Genomic DNA, 25,484 nt, shown 5'->3' on the forward strand with positions numbered 1-25,484 from the left:
GAGACGAAAGGACGCCGGGGCCCCTCTGGAACTTCAGGATAACCTCCTAACATTGTAATCTAGAGTCTACTATAGCCGTAATGAAACAATCGCAGTTATCCAATCCGATGGTAACCGTCCGGGATTAGTGACGGTGAGCTTTGGCTCGGGGCGACAGCCTGTCGCCCAACGTAGCCGCGGTCAACGGGACGGCCGCTCCGTCTAACAAAGGTGCGGAGCGGTGTTATGACCCTCATTAAAGGAACTACCAATAGAGGTATCGGACAGTAAAACATTCTAACGGTTCCTTAGGACAAGTAATACCTGAAATTGAGGCACGTACACAGCACAAGTCCCGGTAGCCCAAGGACCCGCTATAAAACCTGGGTTTTTCGGCAATTAAGATGTTTTGCAAACGGACAGGCAGCTTCTGTCCCAAATTGACCAATCGACAGCGACGTCGATCCGAGGATCTTGGGTACTTAGACACCCCACCAGAGTTTATCTCGGTGGCGTCGTTGGGACGAAGAGGCATTCCTGACTGAGACCTCATCGAGGAAGGGAATAGCGCCTTACGATCAGTACACGTTTGAGTTAGAGCAAGCATATCCATTCTCCCGTTGACCGTGGATTCGTTATCGAACCTAAGACCACTATCACTAGTGTCGCGAGGGCCTAATCGCCGCTGTTGATGGTCGAATCGGTAGTGTTCATACCCGTTGTATCAGGCCGTATCTTCGTTATAATACGACCCTGGCCAACTCCAAGGGATAGCAACAGATACAGCAAAAGAATCAACAAACACCGAAACCCCCTAATCACTGGACTACTCGATACGACGGACCAGACTCGCAGGCTGAAGAGGCACTACCCGCTAGACCTAAACGTCAGATTCATTTAATTATCCAAATTAAGCATATGCACTTACTTATAATACTTATAAATTATACCTATCTATAATAAGTATTAACTTATTGTAAATAAACAGCCATGTCACTGCGCCACGCCAGAAAAATTACTGAAAATTCTCAACGCGAGAATTGATTGTAATTTCAACAAATAAATAAAAAAAAAAAAAAAAGATACATATACACAGATTCGAAGAGTTCCAGATCTCATCACCAAGTATTATATTATATATGTAGTATCGTGGACGAAAGGCCTAAGAAATATCGGGCGAACTATGAACAATGTCGCGAGAGCCGAGGCGCCGTCGGGCCCATCAATGTGTCATCGGTCTTTTCAAGTGCATAGTTTCGTGGAAAAGACCTACGTGACCCTGGCCACGAGCGCTTACAGAACACGTGTGCGGTGGACCTAGGAAAAAGACAACGGAATGCGGCAACGGCCAGAGCGTTAGTCGAAAAGGAGAGTGCGAGTCGAAAAGCAGAGTGCGAGTCGAGCGGAGACAGAGGTTGCGAGTGGCGTTGCCGAGAGAGTGTGGATTGCGCTGTTTTCTGTGCGTTTGGCGTGAATAGTTCAGGTTGAACAACAATCGTCTTTTTCTGTCTGATTAACATCTCTATTGTCCACTCTTTGTAAACACATTATATCACGATATTACATATATATAAATACTATAGATTGAATCTCTGGAAAGTTGCCTGGTAAGGCTCATTGCCTGATATAACAATGGATGTTTTTCATTGTCAACGTAAAATGGAACAGACAGGTGTGTTTCATCTGGTACACGAAAGGTCCCAAAGGGTGCTAAACATTATAACAAAGAACATTGTTCGTATTATTAACAAAACACTATTTCATCATTACTTTACATATTATCACTACGTTATATCATTATATAATAAAAATTATGTACTATTTATTTTAAATCGAATTTAAAATCTTAAAGTATCTTATCTTAAAGTAAAAGCAGAATCATTTATGATCAATGTGATAAGAAACTTATAAAAAATGCAGATGAAGTTGACGGTGATTTGGAATTCATGAAATGCAAGAATTCAAACTTTGTTTTGTAAAAAAAAAGTAAATATTTATATAGTATGTAAAGACATATTGCTTAAATTGTTAATTAATAATAGTGTATTTTCGACCAATCGCGGGGAGACGAACTCACGAGGAGGGACGTCAACGGGAGTCGTAAATTCCCGTTACGATTATAGAAATCGACACCACGAGTTGATCGATCCCCTGATTTCCGTTAGGAGAAGAGGGGTGGTTGAATTAGTATAACACTGTGATTCACAGAATTATAAGGTTTTATTTTCAACACTTAAGTTACACTGTTGAGTAGATATAATTCCTAGATGACAACTTGTAGCCCGAAGGTACGATAGATATGCACGATAGATATGCACTAGAGCGATTTAGAACGCAAGCAGCAATATAACAATAATGATAAATAAAAAAAATAAATAAATATTTTCTATTTTATACTACAAATGCACTACACTATACACTGCGCATAATATGTACATTTCAAGCTGTACGGCCGCGCTTGAACCGTATTTACATTATATCTACATCCTATACTTTGATGTTAACGATGATTTCATTGAAAAACTATTATTTGAAAAAGAGAATAACAACATATAACAATAATTTTTCGTATTCAATACATTTCATCTTATTTTAGAACTAACAAACATTAATAACAAATGTATTTCGTAGAATATTAGTATCGCAATATTTTACTTTAATTCGCCGCATTTTATTGCTATTAATTAACAATTTGAATAATATATTTTTACATACTATATAAATATCGAATTTTCTTAATAACATAGAGTTCGAATTCTTGCATTTGATGCATTTAGTTCGAAGTTATAATTATTTTAAGTTAGTCGTCGCTCTTCGGGGCATTGTCAATTTCATTTACATCTTTTACAACTTCTTCATTATATTTCCAGTAATCATAAATGATTGTACTTTTATGATAATTTAGTATTAATAGAATGATGCTTACTAAAATTTTGAATGTCTAAAGGAATAGAAATTTCGCATTTTATGACCATCCTTCTTTTTAGGAACTGCCTTTTGATAACTAGCTAAATAAAATCTCCAATATAATGATCAGTTAGCGAAGCGTTAATATATACGTATTTACATCATTTAATTTACATCAAAAGTGTTCTCTTCTCAATGCGAGAATTGATTGTAAATTTTAATAAATAAAAAAAAAAAGTGTTCTTTACATGTATTATATACAGCAGTAGAGGATGTGTTCTTTGTGTGCTGACTGACAGATTTTCAGCAGATGTTCGTTACAACTGCACAATACGTTATAGCGGGCAGCTGTACTCCAGCGAGATCCACTTGAAGCCGACTTTTCTGTGATTGGCTGGTAAGGTAATGGTGGGGAGAACTTAAACGACGCCTGATATATAACTGCGGACCTCTGCTGCTAAACGACAGTTCTGGGATATCTCTCAGAGATAGCTGTTTCTTGTGTTCAAGAAAAGTTTTCATCATGACCGGCCGTGGAAAGGGAGGAAAGGGATTGGGAAAAGGAGGAGCGAAGAGACACAGGAAGGTTCTTCGTGATAATATCCAAGGTATCACGAAGCCTGCCATTCGTCGTCTAGCAAGACGTGGTGGCGTAAAACGAATCTCTGGTTTGATCTATGAAGAAACCCGAGGTGTACTGAAGGTATTCCTTGAGAACGTAATTCGTGACGCTGTCACATATACTGAACACGCAAAAAGGAAAACTGTAACCGCAATGGACGTGGTTTACGCCCTGAAGCGTCAAGGAAGAACGCTCTACGGATTCGGTGGTTAAATCTCTACGGATTCCGTCTACTCAGCTACATATAAAACGGCTCTTATAAGAGCCACAAAATATATGCGGATGAATGATTCTCGGAAACTATCATTGTTACTATTTAATGATGAGTAGGATGAAATTTTTAATTTTTACTATCGTTTGCATCAAATGTTTGTTGAACGTTTGAATATTTGTTGAAATTATTTAATATTGTTTAAGAACGTAAAATGTACTTCAATTTGGCTTTATAGTTTTGTATTTGTATAATCGTAGTGTTAGTAGCAGTTGTATTGTAGTAGTAATATCTCTAACGTTAAATATGTGTAATACATGTATATGTATAGTTCAATGCAGAATCAAAATAAAACGCAATATCATACAATGTTTTCAATTTATAATATTTCTAAGTGTCAATATAATATAATTATGCATGTTTCGTATTTTCTCTGTGCATTTCAATACTTTTTATGCAATATCGATTAAAGATATTGTTCAGAATAAATATTTAGAAAAGGGTATATTTAATATGCGCAGATTGTATTGGAAAAGATTTACGAATACAAATGAAGTAATTTTTATAGAGCTTATCTGATAAATCTTATTCCGTACAAATATATTTGTGATATTAGTTGATTAGAGATGCGCTATGAAAGAATATTACATAAATTAGCGCGGTACAGGTAAGTATTTTAATTATAGTCTAATGTAAGTGTTTTGTTATGTGTATTCACAATAATCTTTTGACACTGTTTCAGTAATCAAGCTTTTTCTCAATCTAACCTATTAAGCATTGTAAAATTAACACGTAGAAAGATGTCAACAGACCCAAAAGCTTTGAAGAAATCTAAATTTGTATTAAAAGATATGTATTTTGCTGGTGTTAATGCAGTTTCACCTAAAACTCTTATGCTAAATAAAGTTAAATTTAAAGATGGAATGTTATACGTTGGAGACCAAAGTTTTGAACTTAAAGAAAATGTTTATTTAGTTGGTTTTGGCAAAGCTGTCATGGGTATGGCAGTAGTTCTTGAACATATGCTTGGCAGTTATTTGAAGAGAGGTGTAGTTAGTGTTCCCTCTGCATCGACAGACTCGATGTGGAAATCTGAAGACAAATCATATTTTCCTTTAATAGGAAGTGGCGTAGTAAAATATTACGAAGGTTCTGAACATAATCAGCCGGATGATAGATCTCTAGAAACAACACATGAAATTATAGACTTAGTCGAATCTCTTACAGAAAATGATACTTTAATTGTATTGATATCCGGTGGTGGTTCTGCATTGCTTTATATGCCAAGGCCAGTAATTGAATGTGAAGATAAATTATATGTTTGTAAAATGCTTCAAGCAGCTGGAGCTGATATAAAAGAGCTTAATATAGTGAGAAGTAAATTATCTATGGTGAAAGGTGGTGGTTTAGCTCGAATGGCCTATCCAGCTACAATTATCAGTTTAATATTATCTGATATTGTAGATGATCCTATAGAGTTAATTGCTAGTGGTCCGACGGTATACAATAGTAAGAGTCCAAAAGAGGTAATAGCTATATTGAAAAAATATAATTTATTTGAACGTGTAGATGGTGATGTGAAAAAACTTTTAACATCTAAGGAAAAATTTAAAGATAAGAAATTGCTAACTCGAAAGAAAAAACAATTCAAGCATGTAACTAATATTATTTTGGGAAATAATACAGTGGCGATTGAAGCAGCTTCTTTGCAAGCATATCATCACAAGTTAACTCCAATAATATTAAGGCCCGATGTTGTAGGTAATGTACATGATGTCAGTTTAGCATATGTTCATATAACAAGTTTGATATGTCTTGCATTGGATAAAGCTTTAGAAAAAGAGGAATTTTTTGAAAAAGTAAAAGATATACCCGTACTTTCTTTATCTGCTGCTAAAGTGGATGAAATTTATAACTTAATTGATAATGTGAGTGAAGAAGGAATAGTATTGATTGGAGGTGGTGAACCAACAGTAGTAGTTAAAGGAAAAGGGAAAGGTGGTAGAAATCAAGAATTAGCGCTACATTTTTCATTAGACTGGTTGGCAAAAATTAAAGGTTATCCTCGATTTTCGGAATATGAAATAATAATGTTGAGCGCAGGAACAGATGGACAAGATGGTCCAACTGATGCAGCAGGTGCATTTGGTTATCCTGCTATTGGCCCACTGATACATGATGTATATGCAAGAGTAAAGTCTATAGCATCAAAAGTAATAATTAAAGAGGAGGAAAAGAAAGAAGCTCTTAGGAAAAAACTGGAAGAGCAAGAACAACTTAACATACAGCAGCAACGTAAAGATCTATGCAAAACGCAACAATTAAGTGGGTTTATAACAAATAAAAAGAAAGAAATAATAAAAACAATGGAAAAAGAAGTTAGGCCTAATAAAGAAATAGATGAAAATGATGAGGATAATGTAGTCCCATTTATACTTCAAACAATGGAAGTAGAGCGTATGTTACCTGAAAATACTTTAAATGAGAATGATTCATACAATTTATATTCTCGATTTAAGAGAGGTATAGATTTATTTAAAACTGGTTTTACTGGTACGAATGTTATGGACTTACATTTCATCTACATAAAAAAACGTAAATGCGACTGTAAAATAGATTTTGGAAAAGAATTTTTCCAAAATACTTTAGATGTACACGACTTACATATTGATACCTCAACTATAGAAAAATATAAAAATTTGTATAAACGAGAACCTTTTCACTGGGATAAATTTTTGTCTAGACCATCGGCTGTGGCCGACGAAAAGATTGACCAACTTAATATAAAAATTATTGATGCTAATTTGACTGATCCATGTTGTCGTAAAGACAGAAAATTCCCACTTAAAAATCTTTTGGAAGATAAAGATTTACCACTGTAACATATTTTGTAAAACAGGGAAATTTTCTACGCTATATTAAAAATCTTATAAATTTAAATGAAAAGTTTTATTTTTTAAAGATATTTGTATACATTAGAACTTAAACATGAATAAATAATATATGCATGCAAATTATCATTAAAACTTTTTAAAGTACAAATAGTAATATTTATCACGCTGATTTTAATGCGATATACACAATAGATTTATCCGTTTAACTTCTTTCGTTAAATAGAATTAACCACCACATGTAACATACGTATATATGAATGTATATACAATTCACTTTTAATCGTCATTAACGCAATCAAAAATTTGATTAGTGAGATTCATTAACATCTGTTTACACTAAACAATGAGGATAAAATAACTTATATTTAGATAAAAATTTAGAAATAAATTTTTATCTAACACACACACGCGCGCGCGCGCGCGCGCGCTCGCACATATGTACGCATGCACGCACACGCTCGCACATACAATGCTCATTCTACATACATAATAGCAAGTGATTTGTACTACACAATTACCTTGTATTATTGTTGCATATAACATACACGATATTTAGTACAAAAATTCGTATTGTTTGCTAAAGATCCCAACTAAACAAATGATGTTTAACTAGCATATCACGCACGCCATCTTTCAGAGGTTGTGATTGTTCTTTTTTTGGTGGTAATTCCCAATCAGGATTTAAATTAAATGCAAATTGACTTAATATTCTTAATTCACATTTAATTTGTACCCAGCCAGGACTATTGATAAAACTCCACGGTTGATACCTGTAAAATTAATAATACGTAAATTATTGCAATAAAAAATATAATAGAATTGTAATAAACTATTATTATTTTGTCCAATATATATCTAGTACCATTTTTGTACAACTTCTACACACGAACATAAAACTTCAAGCCATAAATGTAACACTTGTTCATTTAATCCAAGACAAATAAGAGATCTTAATTTTACATCCATTTGAGCATGTGCATTATCGTGGGTTAAATTTACTGACTGAACGCATCGGTATAATAACTGAAATAAAATTGGTTAGGGTTAGGTTATAAATTTTGATCAAATAATCTATTGTAAAGATATAAATAGTACTACCTCTTCAGGCGTGAGAACTTTACCATCTTCATCCAGTCTATATGTCTTACATAATACTAATCTACTGTAAACTGAATTAAAGTCCTTTTCCACTTCTCTATTTGAAGCTTCTTCGATAAAAAGCCATGGATGACATGGACCACCTAAGAATGATGGTCTACGCATTCCATGTTCTAATACTGCCTTAATAGCGGGGCACAAAGTTCCCCTGACTAAATCAGTAACAGCTTCGCTAACTGCATCATCTCCAGCACACGTATATTGTTTACTTCTTTCATCTAATAATTCTACAAATTTTGCAGGAAACCATCCTCTTAATCCATTAAGTTCTCCCACCCAACAATGTTCATCTTTTTGACTTATGATTGTAATTATATCATTTTTTCGAAAACCTAATTCATCATCATCATGTCTTTCAAAATCTGTATAATGTGATCATAGAAATTGAAAGAGAAATGATCTTATTGTATATTAATATTACGTATAATTAGGAATATTTTCATAACTTAAATATATGTTAATGACATACCTAATAACGCCTTAGCTCTCCTTTTTCTAGTGCGTGAAACATTAACATAATTATCATGATCTTTTGCGTGACTCTCCATGCTATAATCTGCTATAAGCACAATATTGTTTAATTTAGGGTCGACATTTATAAAATGTCTAGCAACTTGCAAAACAGCTTCTCTTAAATCAACCAATATTTCTAAAATATTTAGAACGTGTGATTTTCAATTTCTTTAAAACGTCACGTTTGTTTTATTCATGGCATCAATATACCTGTCTGTCGAATATTTTTTGACTTTGCATCATCTTCAGTGTCATAACTTCCAAACAAGAACGTTTGAAACATTGATTTATTTTTTTTCATTTGACGCCTTCAAGAAAATACAGACCATTATAACAGTTAGAAATAGGATGTTTATATCAGAAATTTAATTACAAATAAATATTTAATTAAAAACTTAATGAAAACATTTCGAACGATATAATTTTAAATTTATTATACCTATTGAGATGTTGTTTTGGTAAATTTGGTACAGCATCGGGATTACCCACTAAGCCACCTTGATCTGCCATTAAATATGCCAGGTGTCTACGTCTGTGAGTTTCAACCAAAACGTCTGTTAATGATCCACTTACTTCTAAAGACGTCTAAGAAAAGATGATAACTTTCGGTTATAGAAATTGGCTCATTACCTGTATAACAAATTTTAATAAGATTTGGAAAATGTGAACTTACTTTAAATAATAGATCAACATCGTCGATATCTCCGGGTATATCCGAAAGAGCATTAAATATTTGCGCAGAGTTTTCTAATTCCTTTAATTCATGTTCTAAAAAGGTATTTAGAATTTTACACTTGTGAATATATTTACTATAAATATTATATACCTTTAATTTTTAACATTCCAAGTGTAACTTGAAACAAAACTATAGATCCATCAAAAAGAAACATGTCCCATATACGGAGCAATATTTTCTTATGTACAACAGATGCAAATAAAGTCAGGAACCAATGTAAAGATATTAAACTTAATTCTATATCATGTTGAACTAAAACATGGTCGATATCAGGGAGATAATTAGCTACTAATGTACGAAGTACTCTTTGATCAGCTTGAATACCTGTGAAATATTTTTAAAATTAAAATCCATTATGTTTCTACATAATTTATTACATGTTAGTAGTATATTACCTAATAACGTTGAAGAATAGTAAGATGCTGGCAATAAATCTTCCACTATTGTAGCCATCATCCAAAAAGCATCTTCTTCTTCTAATAATAACAAAAGAGAAGCTGCTATTGTTCCTGTACCTTGGCAATATCTTTGCAAAATAAATAGATTATACAATAAATAAATAAGGATATTACAATATTATTTAATATTACATACAATATTATTCCATAAAAGTATCATTACCCAATATCAGGATATAGCCAAGCAAGAGCACGCATAACACGTCTTAAACGTGGTATTCCTGTGCTATGAAGGTGGCTAAAGCATGCATTAGCAGGCATAATGCGTAAAAGATCCTTTTCAATCTGTTTATTAGTTACCAATGCGTCATTACTCGATGCTTTTACTATATCTTTATACATTATCTCAGAAGAACATTTTTTCTGAAGTGCTCCTGCAACATTGAATAAAGTAATTTATTTTGTATCTGTATATTATAAAATATTAGGGATGGGGGAAGTTGTTGCGATGAGAAATTTGGACAGGAATGGGTGAAATCTTATTACTCTTGTATTGTTCGGGACCTCAAAACATAATTAGGAATCAGACCAGATAATTGGACGCAAACGATTCAAGAACCTGATGTTCCTTACCTGACATTCTCATCCAAATTTGAGGTCTCAGAGAATGAGGTATACCACGATGAACCATATCTCGCAATTTATCTGTACGTGGCAACCTTCTATCCATATTTTGCCAAGAAAATTCAGCTACTTCTTTATTATGGCTGAATTCCAACAGAGCAACCCATTGTAGTCTAAATATAGAAGTATTTAAAGTTAGCTTTATTAATTTTATTAATTTGATAACTATTATTCATTTGATTTCTTCATACCTATGTTGGGGATCTTCAACAAATGGGATACCTAACAACTTTTTTGAACTTTGTTCTGGGCCATCTTCTTCTTCTACACGAAATCCAAATTCATCAAACCTAGCATAGATTATATTTGTAAACATAAGAAAATTAATTATAATGTATTAAATTATCATATGTTATAATAGTATTTTATACTAAAAAATTTGTTATAAGCACCTATATTCAGGTTGCGAATTGGGATCATCAGGTTGATTTAATTTAGCTAAAATATCTTGGGGCCACATGGATGGCGTTAAGGCAGAAAATGGACCTCCTGGTGCAGGAGATAAAATTTCGCCACATAATCCTGAAACTTCTACTTCAAATTCATCTTCAGAAGCAGCAGTTTCCAATTTTTTCTAAAGAGTAAAGATATTGTGTAATTTCAAATGCACAATATGCTAACAGATGTGTAATCCGGTACTTGCTAATTTATGGTAAACTAAATATTACTTTACAAAAGCTCTTTATTTTCACAAATACCAAACTTTTAATGCTCCTTTACTTATAAATAAAATAATCGAATGAAAAATTCATTAAAATCAAATAGATAAAAATACTAACGTTATGGTCATCCTTTCCAACATAACCTTCATGATCACGAACATTAAATAACGATTTAGCAATATCCATTTTGTAGAACTTTTAGATATTTATTTATTGTTTTTTATATATTTGTTTATTTATTATTTTACATTATTTTATTTTAATGATATCATTATATTCCTCGTATTTAAAAAATATTAATCTATACACGACGTTCACGGTATTGACACTATTATTCTGCTATTATATTTATGTCGCCATCTAACGAACCTACTGATAATTAAACCGATAACACACCAATATAAATATTTAAATCTGCGCAATGACTTACAGATAGTACATTTATCGTCTGTTACGTTTAAAACAATTTTTGTGGAGAACTTATATAATAATTGCTGAATGGTTGATTTACAATTATATTATCTTATTATACATTTTCAGTAATCCTTTACAAATATTATACGTTATATATACATAATGTATTATTATCCGACGGATATTAAAAAGTATGTTCCAAATTGATAAAGAAAAGGTAACACGTATTAAAAAATATTTATTCGTATTGTATAACAATTTAACATTACGAAGCAAAAAATTGATTACGTATCAAGTGTTTACTACAATATATATAGCTATGAATCAGAATGAAAATAAATGTAGCTCATTTCAACACATCACGTATTGTTTATTGTAATATTCTACATAGTACATTTATCAAGTTACGTTCTAATTTTCTTATTATGTAAGAACAATTTCTACTAAGAAGACAAATTAATTACACGTAACTAATTGAAGTTGTACATAAATATGTGTAAGAATTAACATTATGTTGTTTTAAACGCGATGCCATAATTCCGGTATACAGGAGCTTGCAATTAACGTGTATCAGCAGGTGTGCTATAGTATATGGAAGAAGCGGGAAAAGTATCTCAACCAGAATCTAGGGTTTTTCGTTAGCATTCACGGTATCGAGCTGCGAATTGGACTTTACCGCCGACATTATACATAGAAAATGAATCCGATTGGGCAGCGTGGCACGAAGGCCACATCCGGCAGCAGCACTGCAGTATTGGTCGATCCCGCTTCAGTAACACCGAAGTTGGTCGAATTTCCTATATATTATTGATAAATAGCTCGCGTTACTCGTGTGACTCTTACCATAAAATCAACGTCGGTGTCCGTAATTAAGGAAGGAAACTCTCGGTTCACCGGAAACATCGTATATACCAATAACCAAGAAGAGACGCAGAAACGGTTAGGGAGTAAGCGCGTTAATTCTAACAAGAGAATCATCGTAAGGGATTATCGTGCATTGGGTGTGACGGACATTTATATATCCGAACGCGAGTTGCATGAAAGTCGTGCCGTGTTGCGTGAAGTGTTGAAGGAACGCTCGATTATTCGTGGATCTCGATGGGTGTATGTGCGATTATGTCGAGCGCCACCGAACCGAGGTGAGCGGTATAGAAGGGGAAACTGGCCAAAAGAAGCTGCCTTCGAATCTGTTTTTTGCTCCGCCATTGTACGCTACGAGAGTACCGCGAAGGAAGCCGCTTGCCTCATTTTCCCCGTGTTTTTATCTTCAATTACATTTTAACGTACCGAACGTTAGCTCGACCGTGTAAACGCGCCTACGTCCGCGTTTAACGCACCGTCTCGTGGTTACGCTATTCACGAGGCGAAGCACGTTAGTGTCTCCTATCTTTCTCTGTTTCGTGTTTTCTATCTCGCTCTAACTTTTTCTCTTGCTCTTTCTCTCTCTCTCTTTGACACACGCACACACACGCACACACGTGCGCGCGCGCAAGCACGCACGCACATACACGTACATTTCTCATTTTCTTTCTCACTCTCTTTCCCTTTCCCTCTGGTGTATATAATACCTCTCGATGCCTTCGACATCTCTGCGGAAGTCGTATGTGTAAAGGTTTTTCGCGTACGTGGACATCGGTGAATACGCGAAGTGATTCGTATAATAGCAGTGTCTTTTGCCGGGGATACAAATCTTGCGCGTCATTATGCAATAGACGACGTACAACTGACGAGAAAGAACTGCCTCCTCTGTTGAGGACGAGGACGGCGGTGGTGTTGTGCGGCATGTTTTTATCTTTGTTTTCCAATTCCGTGCCACGACGAGGAAACGCTGCCGCTACTGCCGCCACCGCCGCCGCCACCGCTGCTGCTGCTGCTGCTGCTGCTGCTACTGTTGCTGCTGCTGCTGCTGCTGCTGCTGCTACTGTTGCTGCTGCTGCTGCTGCTGCTACTATTGCTGCTACTACCACTACTACTACTGCTGTTGTTTTCTATATTTCGCGACGAGTAATCACGTGGGAATGCGTCAAACGATGCAAGCATATCTGTTATTAATCTCCACGACATGTATACTTGGTAGTGATATCTAGTGTAATTATGTGCAACACTCCGTATCATAGTGCTGACCGGAAATTTCTACCTTCGATTAAGCTTCCTTCCTACCTCCTTAATCACTTCTATTCAACGTTCTGTCCTTCGTTATTTCGTCAAACAACACAGTGTTCGGGACTTTCTTTCACAAACGCGTAGCAGCGTTTTGTTTCATCGCATTCCAATTTCTTAATAACGCATTGATATCGTTATTCGCCGGCAGCCGCTTACCGTCTCAGCTTACTCTACGTTCGAAGTTCACCGCTCCAATACTGTGATCCGACATATATTGGAACATATATCTTCGTGGGAAGAACGATCTTGCTTTTCTGACGTTCCTCTTCGCTTACTCCGCGTGTTTGGATGTTGCCACACCGAGGAGTATCGGTTTGAAGAATCTGCGATTTTCAACGGGCTTCCTTCCTATTCTTCGAGCGAAGAGTACAAGGTAAGCGGAATTTGTATGCTTTACTTGCTTCTTTATTAAATTAAGTATCGGTGGCCTTTCCCTCTCGCTTTCGATATTTCGAAATAAAAATTGTTTCACGTGATGCTGATCACTAGTACATATACTAATTAATTATGCATTAAAATTGCTTCTATTTTGAGGTATTCGTGATACTAACTACTAATGACTTGTTTATTTATGCATTTTTTATTTGATGTTTTTTATTAAACGTTTGGTAAATGACAGCCAGCTTGTACCTTATGAACATATGAATGCTGAAAAGGAAATTAAATAGTGTAATTTGCGATTTATATAATAACGTAGTATTTTGTTAGATACAAATACATTTGTTATGTATACTATTAATTTATTCAGTGTATGCCATTTGCATTTAAGTAAATTTAGTCTTAATTCTTGTAAATATACTTCCTTAGATGTATTATAATGAGTATCTTAATGTTAATAACGGAGAGCCAAAGTAATTGTTACATATATATATATATATGTATAATCTTAATCTAAATAATAATATATATAATCTTATAAATATTTATTTTTGTATATTTATTTGCAGATTAAGGTTATGAGTTGGTCCACAACACGCAAATGAAACACAGAAATGAAGAAATTACACAGGATGGAGATTACTGTTGAAACAACATAATATTAAATGTGGAATGAATGAAGATAGAGTACAAGGTTCAAAAGGAAAATAAGACAGAAGAAAGAAATTATTCCAAAGCATAACAATAGTTAATACAAGTGCAGGACAATAAATCAGTAATGGATGAATGGGAGTGAGAACAGCACATGTGAAGTGTAGGTGTGGGTGCGTACGCACGTGGGAGCCTCTGGATGTCGAGGCCGCAGCACTGGCAGTGTCAGTGGCAGTGATGGCCCCTGCTCTGACGGAAGGTGGTCCTCAAAAGCCTGAAAATTTGCTCCCTTCCCTTCCAGCTGGTGGATTTCTTTCCCCAGAGCAGGCTACACAGTTGTGCCAGAATCGTGAAATTCTGGCGAAATTTGTTGTTTCTGCAAACGTCCAACCATCAAAGATTGATGAACAGTGCTTACATGGTATATCCAAAGACCTCATTCGTGATGTCATCAACTCGAAATATGCCAATGATCTTGATAGTTTGTCTACATTTACGCACGGATCTGACTTGATTACAAAGAAGGCATTAATAAAACAGGACTGCGAACAGCTGGACATTACGGGCAGTCCAGGGAAAAAGGTGACTGATACTATAATGAACGACCCATCTATGGGTGATCAAGCGGACAATATGGGTTTTTTGAAATCAAGCGCAGATTTGCCTTTGGTGGGCTCAGAAACAGTAGGAGATAATAAAAGTCTGGATGTGGATCAAATAATGGCCTTTGGTACAGATATAACTGCGGATAATGAACAATGTAACATGGGCAATGTTGGTGATATTGGACAAAATGTTGAGGAGATTTTACAAGTTATTAAATCTATTGAAGGTGTGGAAAATGCAGAAAATATATCTACAGGTAGTAATGAACCAGTGCAAAGCACTGTGGATGGAGTTGAAATGTTTTCTATGCCTGAAGAAGGATTTCCTTCCTTTGAAAGAGATTTACTTGATGTTGATGTTATGAGTATTTGCAATATTGCTGATGCTGTGGACCAGCAGAAAGTCAACACCTTAAAGTTACAGCAAGATATTGTTGCCCAAAAACAACATGAGAGTGAAAGGAAATGTGCATTTTTATTAAGAAGACTGAGGAAGCTTCAAGCAAGAATAATAGGCAGGCATGTTGCTGAAGAAAATACTGGAGTTCTTGAGCTTGCTCATCATGGAGTGAAAAAATATCTTTTTCAAGAGTTGGTTAATATCAGTTCTAAGTCTAATGTTAAAAACTTTCCTGAGATTAGTAGTAGTTTGAGTTCGTTTTTGCAAAAAATTGAGAAAATGTGTATTGCCCAGAGCAATAGTGTGAATCGTCAGCGATTGTGTTGCCGATATTTTGGTGATGGATCGCGTGACAATTTGGGTAGTACTTCTGGTAATAATAGCAACCGTCAGTCAGTGTTTGGTACACCTCAAGTTAAAGTTAGAGGCGAAGAAGTAGAAAGTGTGGCAGGACCTTTAGCCTCGCAATTACATATTGTGGAATCTAATCTTGACTCTGATTGTACTGCATCGAGTAGTGGCGGAGAAAGTTGTGATGAAATGCAGTCATTTAACAATCCACATCAACAAAGAATATCTATGTAAGTTTTAATTTCTTTTATAAAAAGAAATCCATGTTTAGATTTTGGACCATTCTATTTTCCCTATAGTTTTAATAGAATGTAATCTGTGAATTTAAAATAATTTTGTACATTTTATTTCCTAGAGTAATTTTGTAATGCAAAATTTAGTACTGTTATCTTAGTATTCCTTTAAACTTCTTTGTTTTTAACACGTATTTGAGTTTATAAAAAACTGGAAACCGAACAATATTTTGGGCCGGTTTAGATAAATTTTATTTGACTATTATGTCGCTTAGTATGGCGAGTTTATGTACATTACTACTAAAGATAATTATTAAATGTAGTAGAAATAAATAGATAATAAACAAAAACAAAACAATAGGTATATGTTATTTCAATATTTATAGTAACATTTCAAATATTTTCGATACATACAACTGTACTTACTATAAATTACTTGATAAAATATTTTTAAACAAAATATCGATTGTTACTTTGTCGGTTAGTATTTCTTTACTAATTTATTTCTTATGTTTTTATATAATACTTGTAGATCAAAACGGGCAGCATGGAGGTATGCTCAAGATCGTGCAGGTGTAGCAGCAAGGTGGACGTGGCTGCAAGCACAAATATCGGATTTGGAATATAGGATTAGACAGCATAATGAATTGCAACGGCATATTAGAGCTAACAAGGGTTTAGTGATACTTGATAATGCAGAAACAGTGAATGGGTATAGTGGTGTTTTACCAGGTTCTACAGGGCGTTATAATTCACCAGAAGGTGAATTACCTGCTAGTAGGACTCGGCCTTTTGTCTGGAGTTTTTACAGGAAGAGGAAATTATTACAACTAGATAAGTTACATGAAGTCTCAAAACGTGCTGCGAAAGCATCAACTGTAAGATGCAACTGCGATCGTGTATTACCACCATGTGCTTTATGCACTGGAAGATTAGATCCGATGCAACCGCAAGAACCAATTGAACAAATGTCTGTACAAGAAAGGGTTGCACTTGTGGATCCTAGTTTTCATCCTGTTTTGTCATTTCCTGATGGTAAAACATTATTTCTGTATATGTACATACCTTGATAAGAAGATATAATTTGTTATGATGTGTAGCATAAGGTTTTTGAGAATCTACATTAATCTATGTAACCTTTTGCTGTGCAGAAATCACACAGGGAACTCATCTTGATGCTATCATGAAAACAGTGGAGTGGCAACAAAAAATGTTAAGGGGAAATTTACGGATCACACGTTTAAAAGATAAAGATACCAATGAAAGGAGAAATAAGAAACTTCCAGGGCACAGAGCAAAATATGCAGCAGCTCGGTTAAAAAAATCATCCTCAAGTATTCTTACCGCAAGTATGTAACATGTTGCATCATACAATCGTGTAGTAAAGAATTCTTTTTTAGTCTTTTTAATCTTTGTTTGTTGATATTCTTTATGTAGGAATTAAGAAGAAGATGCTAAAAGGAAAAAGAAACAGGCTTGGTCATGATAGAAGTGTTCATGGTTTAAGTAGGAAGAGGGTACAGAAACTGACAACTGAAGATGATGATGATATTAGTGCACTTTCCAGCTCTAGTAAGCATTCATCTCCAGTGCCTTCTCCTTTACATCACACTATTGCTTCTACTACAGAGAAGAACATAGTTAAAGAAAAGAATTCTCATGGGTCAGTATTATTAATTACATTTATTAAAAAAATATACATTAAACATATAATTAAAATTGTTAAAATTTTTTCTGCTTCAGACGATTGAGGCAAAATTCGTACGATATTGATAATATAGTTATACCATATAGTGTAGCTGCTTCAACTAGGCTTGAAAAGTTACAATACAAAGAAATATTAACACCAAAGTAAGTAACATTTTATTGAATACATTTTTGTATCTCAAGTGGGTAGTTATTAATGTTACATTATGTTTTTTTTCTTTTCTTCAAGGTGGAGGTTATGCGAAGAGCCTTCAAAGTTGGATATTAAAAATGGTGTTATGCATAGGCCTAGTCAAGACAGTGATGTAAGTACATTTAATTACAGAAGTATAAAATTTTAAATAATTTTACACCAGTGAGATTAAATATATCTATACATTATCTTTAGTTCGAAGATATGTCAGACGAAACTATAGCTTTAAGACATGAACGAAGCGAACGAGAAGAAAACAAACGTTTTATGACGTATATGAATATGCCACATCAGTCTCGTATTCGACATAATCGTAGGACAGATAGTCGAGCAGATAGTGGTGCGAATACACCAGGTAATTGTACATTATAATTTACTTAACACGTTGATGCTGGCGCGACCCATCTGCGGGTCGCACGTGCCTGTTCCGTGAGGCGGCGTGCCCCATCAGCGGGTCACACGTGTCCGTCCCGAGGAGCGGCTACACATGTATTTCACAAAATGAGTAGTGACTCAGCGCCGCCCTATGAAGCAGACAGTGAATTCGGGCGCCACCCCACAGAGAAAACCATGAATATCGGCACCAGCGTTAACGTGTTAATTTAAATTACCTACAATTAATCTTCTCGTGTTCAGGTAATTTATAAATTATTTCTCAATCGTTAGATCCTATGTCTCCACACGCAAGTGATTTTGGTGGTGACATGATGTCACCAATTACGTCACCTCCTGCAACTCCACAAGTTCAAGAATCAGAACATCAACATAACTCTGATAATTTGCATCGATCATCTGCTTTGCAAAATGCTTTACGGCGTCGTACTGCACCTATGTTAAGAGTGGGGAAAGACGACACTGGTACTTCGGTAAATGAAGATGAAAATGAGGTATTATTTTTTGATCTGATTAAAGTACGTTTTTAAATACAAAACAGAATATTTAAAAAAAATTGTATACTGTTCTTCGTTAGATTTTGCCGTATGAACCAAGGATATTTCCATTATCCGAAGAAGTGTATGACAAAATGCTGGAAGTGATGCCAGATGGGCATTGGCAAGCTTCTTCAGCATCTCTTTGTTCCCGTGATGAAGAAAAAGCGGACGATGTACGTACACTGTGTTTGTATTAAATATTTGAGTGTTAATTATCAGAACTTTTTATTATGAAAGAAATATCTGAATGCTCGTACTGATTATTAATATAAACTTTGAGCCAACTTTCATGGCTCCTCGAGGCTATCCCTGGTAAGCAGTGTCATTTGATGCTTCCTATTTTAAATACAATTGATTTTATTTTTATCGCATATTTCAGATTTTAGTAATATTTAAGAGAGACTGCATTGCGTTTACATGAGTTTTATAAGCATTAGAATATTTTGACGAATTAGCCTGCTGATTGTTTTTTTCAGCTCTTACAAGCTTGTACATTTAAATATAGTTTTTGTAATATATGCAGAATAACCGTTGGAAAAAATAGTTTTTCATAACTATTTAGGTAGACGTTAATATTTCGTTTCTAGGATGGGGAAATGGATTCTCCAGAATCAGATTCGACAGAATCAGCTTGTTGTGACGTAGAGGGTGAGGATCCCAATGATCCTGAATGGACAGTAGCTGACGATAGGGATACTGAAAAGGAACGAATACGTCCAACGGCTAAAAGATAGGATAAAGTCTTTAATACATACAGTATGTCTACGTCGTCGTTACTATATGCAGAAGCTACCTGTCAATTGTTATATATACCTGTCGGTCATGTAACATGCACCTTAAGTTAATGGTATTATGAATCTGTAAAGTGTATTATAAATATAAATTTTATAACTTCATTCTGCTTAAATTAATGGGAAACCTTGATAATTGCTTTTTAAGTATTGCTATTTCGGCCAAAGCATTAGAATTGTACGGGACTATCATCCTTTTATTTAGGATAAGGATATTGTTATATTTTTCTTTCATTGTTATAACCGATAATATAGGACATAGTCGTTCAGCAGTTAGAATCTCATATGACCAGAAATAGACGATTTTATATTTAAAAAAAAAAAAGACAAAAATAAAAAAGTGTATTTATATTATAATCAAATTCTTACGTTAAATAAAAGTGCCAACTAAAATGTTCTGTAGCATTATCTTTCGATGTTGCATATTTTTTCTAGTTACGACGAAGCGATGTTCATTGTACAATAATTGCATCCATTCGACAAAAATTCAACTACTACGAACACACATAATAATGTATTGTATATATGTCTATATTGTGTACATCGTTATATTTCTATATTTGACTTCTCTTACGTTGTTTATCATTTCTTCAAGTGATTTCATAATTTTTGCATCTCATATAACAGTCAAAAGCAGTTTACCTATTAAATTTTAAAAGGACACGTATATGATCATTTACATTTAATTTATGCATTTTACGTGATTTTGTGTTATCTACAGGTAAGAAGATAGAACTACAGAAGGTTGATATATTTATTAAATTTTAGTTTTTATAAAGAAATGAAGTACTAAAAGTAAATGACGTATAATATTTTGTTATCAAGAAACAATTGTACCCTGTATTTTGACTGTTATGTTCTTATTTATAATTTATAAAGCATGAATTCATGTTTAAGTTACATGTTCAAAATCTTACGTCACTGTGATTTCATAATTTTTTAATAATCTGTGATATTATATGTAATTTCTCTCTTATTACATATTTTATATTTAGTCAAACATACTACCTATATTTAAAAGTCATGCGCTTAGATTTTGTACATCACATTTTGAATGAAAATAAACAGGCAATGATAGAAAATGTTTTACTTTTACTATTTATGTGTTGATTAATATCACAAATTATATCAAAATGTTACATGAAATTTAATTTATCACATCATGAATATAAAATAAACAGGATTAAAATAAATGTGTGTTTCTGCACAATCTTGTTATTTTTTAATAATATTTGAATTTTATTTGAAAAATCTTACATATATGTTCATATAAAATTTATGCTGAATCAGAATTAAGATATACACAGTTAATATTCTTAATATCCTCACAGTTGAAAGACTAAGGTTCATTTAAATATTACTAAAGGAAATATATTGGGTATCTAAATTCTCTAAATTTACTATTACAGCAGTCTGACTCGTATCAAAACGTGGAACAGATATTAATCTAACAATTTGATTTTCATCACCTAAAAATTAAATTATTAATCGCTTTTTATTTTAGTAAAAATCGTAGCTTTTATTCTGCTACAATATTTTACAAACCTTTCCACAATTTCGTTTCAAATTTGTCCGTATTTCCCACGAAATATATATCTGGGCATGTTTCCATAATAAACAAATCTTTCTTGTAGTATGGGCAAGCTAATAGTGTGTCTGGAGCAGTTGGACACATATGTCTCCATAATAAGGTCTTTTCTAGCCATTCAAGAGCTGAAATACCAGTTTCACCTGCTACTTTAATGATATCTCGAATTGATTGACCACTAGTACCAGTTATTATTCGGCCTTCAATTTTACTAATCCATGGATTTGTGGTACTTTTAAAGCTTTCAAGTCTATGTTATTGAAATAGAATAAATTTGTGTATACATAATAAAATGTGGTAATTACTTGTTTATACAATTCGATATATACAAACCTAGATGATTTAGGCAGTAAACAAGGATGAAATGGTCTTTGAGGCAACATAGCGTTGGTGGGATCGTGTTCTCCTGGCATTAAAGTAATAGAACAACATGTTGCTAAATTACTTAAGAATGTATCTACAGATTTTATTGCTTCTCCAAGTCCTTTAGCTACGTCTGTTGCAGCCTGTGATGTATCATTATTTTTTATGGTATTACCTTAATAAAGACAATAAAGTATTATACAATTATAGTACTATATATAATTTTTATAATAGCGAATGTGATTTACCTGCTATAATGAGTCGAACAATAGAAGTATTATCCTTTTGTATTGTTACATTACCAGCCATTCCACACAACCATTCCATAAAAAGGGAGATCCCTAAACTGTCACAATTATTAGATAAATTTAATCCAGATACTATCACCAGCTTCTTTTGTGATATGCATTCTTTTAAAGATTCTTTTGGCGCACATCCAGGAAAACACCAATCCTTTACCTAAATAGAATTATCACTGTTACGTTAAACATAAGAAAAATATAACAATAATTATACTTTTCTAGAATTAAAATTACCATAAATGTGCCATCACTATTTTCATTGCCTAATACAGCACAAACAACTCCGGTAATAATTTGCTTTAAATCAACTTGCTGGCCTACTAATTTAATTCGCAACATTTCATCTTCCAGAAATGGTTGATCTTTCTCTGAGCAATAATTTGGTTTAGAACAGGAAACATTAAACTGATGTTCTTCACTAAGTTCCCTTAAAATTGATGGTTTCCATGGTTGGTGTTTATACAATGTGCCAATTATTATGCACTGTTGGTTTTCTAAATTTTCTAAATCGGCCAATTTGACAATCGGAACATTTCCTGTGCGAGAAAGAAAACTATACGCATTATATTATCCATAAGAAGATTTTTATATATATTTTTATTATATGATCATAACCTTGTAATATAAGAAAAATTAATAAACATACCCCATTTAGCTTTAACACGCGGAGTTAGAACATCCCTTAATTCGGCAAGTCTAGCAGAGTATATGTGCGCATATTGTTTAGAATAGTCACTTTTCATGTTTACAAACTTTTTCGAAAGATCTTTATAATCAGCTTGTTCCCTTTCAAATACTTCTGGCATCTCTTTTCCCGGCTTCACAAATAAATCATTACATTCTTTTTTAGTTTTATGAACCATTTTTGACTCAGATATATGCGAAATTTAATGAAATAATTTACGTTCAGCTATCACTCGGTTATACCGGCTTTACCGCCAAATTGGTCTGAAACGCTAATCTCACTAGCGCCACCATGAAACCACTTGTATGGAAAGTTTGAAATACAATAGATATCTTTTAGCTTTATTACAACTTTGTCTTAGTGTACAAAATTTGCCAAAAATATTTTACGTTCCTATCAATTGATATTAAATATTTGAAATAAAGAGAAAGGAAAAGTAATATAAAAAAGTAAAACATATAATAAATGATGCGGGGACTAGTAAAAAAACCACTTGAAGCTATGTATTTTACTCGTTTTATTATTTCCAAATCTTGCTTAGAACCTGAAGAAATTCTTTCACAATCTAATAATTAATTAATGATAATTAAGTTTAACATTAACGCCTGACAACGACGAAGTAAAGATTATATACCTATATATATGTATATATATTAATATACATATATATATTTATATTTTAATTATATATATATATGTGTATATATATATATATATCATGTATAAGCTAATCCTTGCCCAGACACACGTGTTGATATGCAGTTGTTCATTCAATTTTTTCTTCTACGGGCATATAAATAAAATCTTATTGCTTAATATTTTTTAAATATATATATATATATGTATATGTACATATATGTATATATATGTGCATATATATGTATACATATGTATATATATGTATACGGTATCATTACCATTACATATGATGATATGTTTTTGTAGTCCCAATGATTAATATGCACAGATTTGTGCAAATGCCTCAAGCGTGAGACATATTATGGACGGATTGATCCAGATGCAAAATGGACTTTCCGAATAATCGAAGCAAATCGCAAGAATTTCTTTCGCACTAATACGTGCAACAGCTCGATCAAAATCTTTTCGTTTTTCTGTTTCCTCCGTCTATTTCTTTTACTTTGCCCTTTTTTTTTGTAATTGTTTGCATTCGAATTCGACTGCAAAAAAAATAGCTTAATCTAATCAGCTGGCGTTAGTTTGCGACCGATTTTCGGAATGTCCTTATGTATCCGGCAGTATTTTGACGAGGCCTAAGATTGTCGTTCTAACCTCGCCCGTGAAGAAGGTGACGAAAAAAAAAGAGAGAGAGAGACGCGGCCGCTCACGGGTCGCTGTATTTTCTTTTTTCTTTATCCATTCTCTATACGTAACCATATTGAATCGATCGCGGAGAGGCATCACTCAAAAGCCCCGTCGACATACTGGTTATTTCTTTCTTTTTTATTTGCTCACTAAATATCAGATTCTTAATTCTGAATTAATTTTATATCGCTACGGTAAAGTTATTATTTTTTTTCTTTTTAAATATCACAATAACCTTACACAGAAAGCTGCAACTAATTTATAATTATATTAATATTAATAATATTATTATTATATCATTATTACTTTATCATAATTAAATATTATTATTTATTATTATTTATTATTATTGTTGTTTTTATTATCTACCTCGTAAATACGTTGGGATTTTTATCTTTTTTTTTATCCTTTTATCTTTCAACGAAAACACCCTAGTAAGTAATTCTTACGCGCGATTCTTTTTAGGGTAATTGCTTCTTTTAAACACATGACTCGTGCGTATTGGCGACTTTAAATCTCGCATTTATATCCGTTGGCGGAGGATGAAGTGTTCATTGTTTTACGCATGTGTTCAATTAAAATTGAGTAAAAGTAAATCAGCCGGTTTCTCTTGTTTCTTTTTTTTCACTCTTTCTGTCTGATTCTTTTTTAAATAGTTTTCCGGCACGTCCCCGTTTTTTATCATCGAACCATACGTTTGAAGTTGTCCTCTATCGCTTCCTCGATTTCGATCGAGAGGCTTTGTCGGTCGCGATGTTTCGCAACATCAAGTATATAAATATGCGTTACGACATTAATCAAGAATAGATCGTCAATCAAGAACAGTTAGATTCTTCTTTTTCTTTCTTATGTATATATTTTTTGTAAAATAAAAATTTAAATTAATTTAATAGAATTAAAAGTAACGAGGATTAATGTTTTTCTTAATGTTCATCCTCAATTAATTCTGTTCTCAATTAACGACATTTTCTACACAATTTCACCTAATATGTGCAATGTGTATACGTACATCGAATTGAAAATTCACACACGTACTTACTCTAGTTATATGTGTGAATTTGTCGGAATAATTTCCATTGTTTAACAAGATCCACGATGTTTGTTCACGGAAGAAAATGTTTCAGTATTGCGATCAAGAGAAAGATCGATGATACGTTTGCGATAAAAAGTGTCGAAATTCATGATAAAAGTAAATTAAAAATTTATATTTCGAAAACTACGCAATAACATTATCACGTTATTTTTTTTTTTTTTTATAAAACGTACCCAATCTATTAAATTGCATGGAAAATCTTTTGTCGAATTAAAATTGAACATTCTTAATGAAAAATTCAAATGAATCGTTGCGTTTGGTACGCTTTGAATATACCCGTCCGAATATAACTCGATCGCTCGAAGTAACAATCGTATCGATATCTTGATAAAATATGGCGCGTGTCAGTAATCGTTTGCGCGGCTAACGAGTGTACGTGCAATAACCAGGTGTGAAGAACAAGAAATGATCGTTGCAGATCGTTGCGGTGTAAACGACATTGCTGAGCGCGAAGCAATTGCTGAACGACGGCCCACCATTTGAATGAATTTTTTCCGTGAACAGGTATCGGCTTATAAACATTATAAACATATCACAATTCGGGCGTC

At 33.5% G+C, this 25,484-nt stretch overlaps 5 protein-coding genes across 11 annotated transcripts; 3 read left to right on the forward strand and 2 right to left on the reverse strand.

The window, feature by feature from the left end:
• The first annotated feature begins 3,336 nt into the window (after nucleotides 1-3,336).
• LOC117242092 (histone H4) lies at nucleotides 3,337-4,085 on the forward strand. The gene has a single exon (XM_033508471.1). It carries the CDS (start codon nucleotides 3,410-3,412, stop codon nucleotides 3,719-3,721), a length of 312 nt encoding a protein of 103 aa, XP_033364362.1. The 5' UTR covers nucleotides 3,337-3,409; the 3' UTR covers nucleotides 3,722-4,085.
• A 105-nt stretch (nucleotides 4,086-4,190) lies between these two features.
• On the forward strand, nucleotides 4,191-6,659 carry LOC117242091 (glycerate kinase-like). Its single transcript, XM_033508470.1, has 2 exons — nucleotides 4,191-4,386; nucleotides 4,462-6,659. Exons 1-2 carry the CDS (start codon nucleotides 4,346-4,348, stop codon nucleotides 6,599-6,601), a joined length of 2,181 nt encoding a protein of 726 aa, XP_033364361.1. The 5' UTR covers nucleotides 4,191-4,345; the 3' UTR covers nucleotides 6,602-6,659.
• Nucleotides 6,654-11,147, reverse strand: LOC117242090 (small G protein signaling modulator 3 homolog). 2 transcript variants are annotated; one of them, XM_033508469.1, is made up of 14 exons: nucleotides 10,878-11,147; nucleotides 10,495-10,676; nucleotides 10,294-10,392; nucleotides 10,052-10,215; nucleotides 9,642-9,852; nucleotides 9,416-9,546; nucleotides 9,111-9,344; nucleotides 8,958-9,052; nucleotides 8,724-8,869; nucleotides 8,495-8,592; nucleotides 8,241-8,420; nucleotides 7,712-8,133; nucleotides 7,476-7,636; nucleotides 6,654-7,383 (listed from the first exon to the last, which is right to left on the reverse strand). In XM_033508469.1, the coding sequence occupies exons 1-14, from the start codon at nucleotides 10,923-10,925 to the stop codon at nucleotides 7,191-7,193; spliced, it is 2,364 nt and encodes a 787-aa protein (XP_033364360.1). In that variant the 5' UTR covers nucleotides 10,926-11,147; the 3' UTR covers nucleotides 6,654-7,190. The 2 variants fall into 2 exon arrangements, with proteins under 2 accessions (XP_033364360.1, XP_033364359.1); XM_033508468.1 differs by having other exon boundaries at nucleotides 10,882-10,950.
• Nucleotides 11,148-11,910: 763 nt separating this feature from the next.
• On the forward strand, nucleotides 11,911-19,908 carry LOC117242048 (KAT8 regulatory NSL complex subunit 1). 6 transcript variants are annotated; one of them, XM_033508388.1, is made up of 12 exons: nucleotides 11,911-12,317; nucleotides 13,490-13,714; nucleotides 14,289-15,956; nucleotides 16,492-16,994; nucleotides 17,111-17,308; nucleotides 17,397-17,622; nucleotides 17,703-17,810; nucleotides 17,896-17,971; nucleotides 18,055-18,214; nucleotides 18,526-18,746; nucleotides 18,830-18,964; nucleotides 19,379-19,525. In XM_033508388.1, exons 3-12 carry the CDS (start codon nucleotides 14,506-14,508, stop codon nucleotides 19,523-19,525), a joined length of 3,225 nt encoding a protein of 1,074 aa, XP_033364279.1. In that variant the 5' UTR covers nucleotides 11,911-12,317; nucleotides 13,490-13,714; nucleotides 14,289-14,505. The 6 variants fall into 6 exon arrangements, 5 of the variants coding, with proteins under 5 accessions (XP_033364279.1, XP_033364278.1, XP_033364281.1 ...); XM_033508387.1 differs by lacking the exon at nucleotides 11,911-12,317 and having other exon boundaries at nucleotides 13,150-13,714; XR_004495170.1 differs by lacking the exon at nucleotides 11,911-12,317 and having other exon boundaries at nucleotides 13,151-13,714; nucleotides 18,830-19,103; nucleotides 19,379-19,516.
• Nucleotides 19,909-20,800: 892 nt separating this feature from the next.
• Nucleotides 20,801-22,698, reverse strand: LOC117242050 (DNA polymerase delta small subunit-like). The gene is made up of 6 exons (XM_033508391.1): nucleotides 22,482-22,698; nucleotides 22,070-22,371; nucleotides 21,782-21,992; nucleotides 21,504-21,708; nucleotides 21,128-21,420; nucleotides 20,801-21,051 (listed from the first exon to the last, which is right to left on the reverse strand). Exons 1-6 carry the CDS (start codon nucleotides 22,696-22,698, stop codon nucleotides 20,933-20,935), a joined length of 1,347 nt encoding a protein of 448 aa, XP_033364282.1. The 3' UTR covers nucleotides 20,801-20,932.
• Nucleotides 22,699-25,484: the final 2,786 nt, after the last annotated feature.

Source organism: Bombus vosnesenskii, unplaced genomic scaffold (assembly GCF_011952255.1).
Source record: "Bombus vosnesenskii isolate JDL3184/JDL3185 unplaced genomic scaffold, Bvos_JDL3184-5_v1.1 scf7180000016263, whole genome shotgun sequence".
Classification (NCBI taxonomy): domain Eukaryota; kingdom Metazoa; phylum Arthropoda; class Insecta; order Hymenoptera; family Apidae; genus Bombus; species Bombus vosnesenskii.

Bases quoted from the DNA above. Each gene is read 5' to 3' on its own strand.
- LOC117242092 (XM_033508471.1), top strand. From the start codon at position 3,410: ATGACCGGCCGTGGAAAGGGAGGAAAGGGATTGGGAAAAGGAGGAGCG.
- LOC117242091 (XM_033508470.1), top strand. From the start codon at position 4,346: ATGCGCTATGAAAGAATATTACATAAATTAGCGCGGTACAG. The intron at 4,387-4,461 runs GTAAGTATTTTA...ACACTGTTTCAG, and splicing joins CATAAATTAGCGCGGTACAG to TAATCAAGCTTTTTCTCAAT.
- LOC117242090 (XM_033508468.1), bottom strand. From the start codon at position 10,950: ATGGATATTGCTAAATCGTTATTTAATGTTCGTGATCATGAAGGTTAT. The intron at 9,345-9,415 runs GTAATATACTAC...AATATTTCACAG, and splicing joins CTATTCTTCAACGTTATTAG to GTATTCAAGCTGATCAAAGA. The intron at 8,134-8,240 runs GTATGTCATTAA...CACATTATACAG, and splicing joins GAGAGCTAAGGCGTTATTAG to ATTTTGAAAGACATGATGAT.
- LOC117242048 (XM_033508388.1), top strand. From the start codon at position 14,506: ATGGGAGTGAGAACAGCACATGTGAAGTGTAGGTGTGGGTGCGTACGC. The intron at 15,957-16,491 runs GTAAGTTTTAAT...TAATACTTGTAG, and splicing joins CATCAACAAAGAATATCTAT to ATCAAAACGGGCAGCATGGA. The intron at 18,215-18,525 runs GTAATTGTACAT...CTCAATCGTTAG, and splicing joins TAGTGGTGCGAATACACCAG to ATCCTATGTCTCCACACGCA.
- LOC117242050 (XM_033508391.1), bottom strand. From the start codon at position 22,698: ATGGTTCATAAAACTAAAAAAGAATGTAATGATTTATTTGTGAAGCCG. The intron at 21,709-21,781 runs GTAAATCACATT...GTCTTTATTAAG, and splicing joins TGTTCGACTCATTATAGCAG to GTAATACCATAAAAAATAAT. The intron at 21,052-21,127 runs GTTTGTAAAATA...TTTAATTTTTAG, and splicing joins TGAAACGAAATTGTGGAAAG to GTGATGAAAATCAAATTGTT.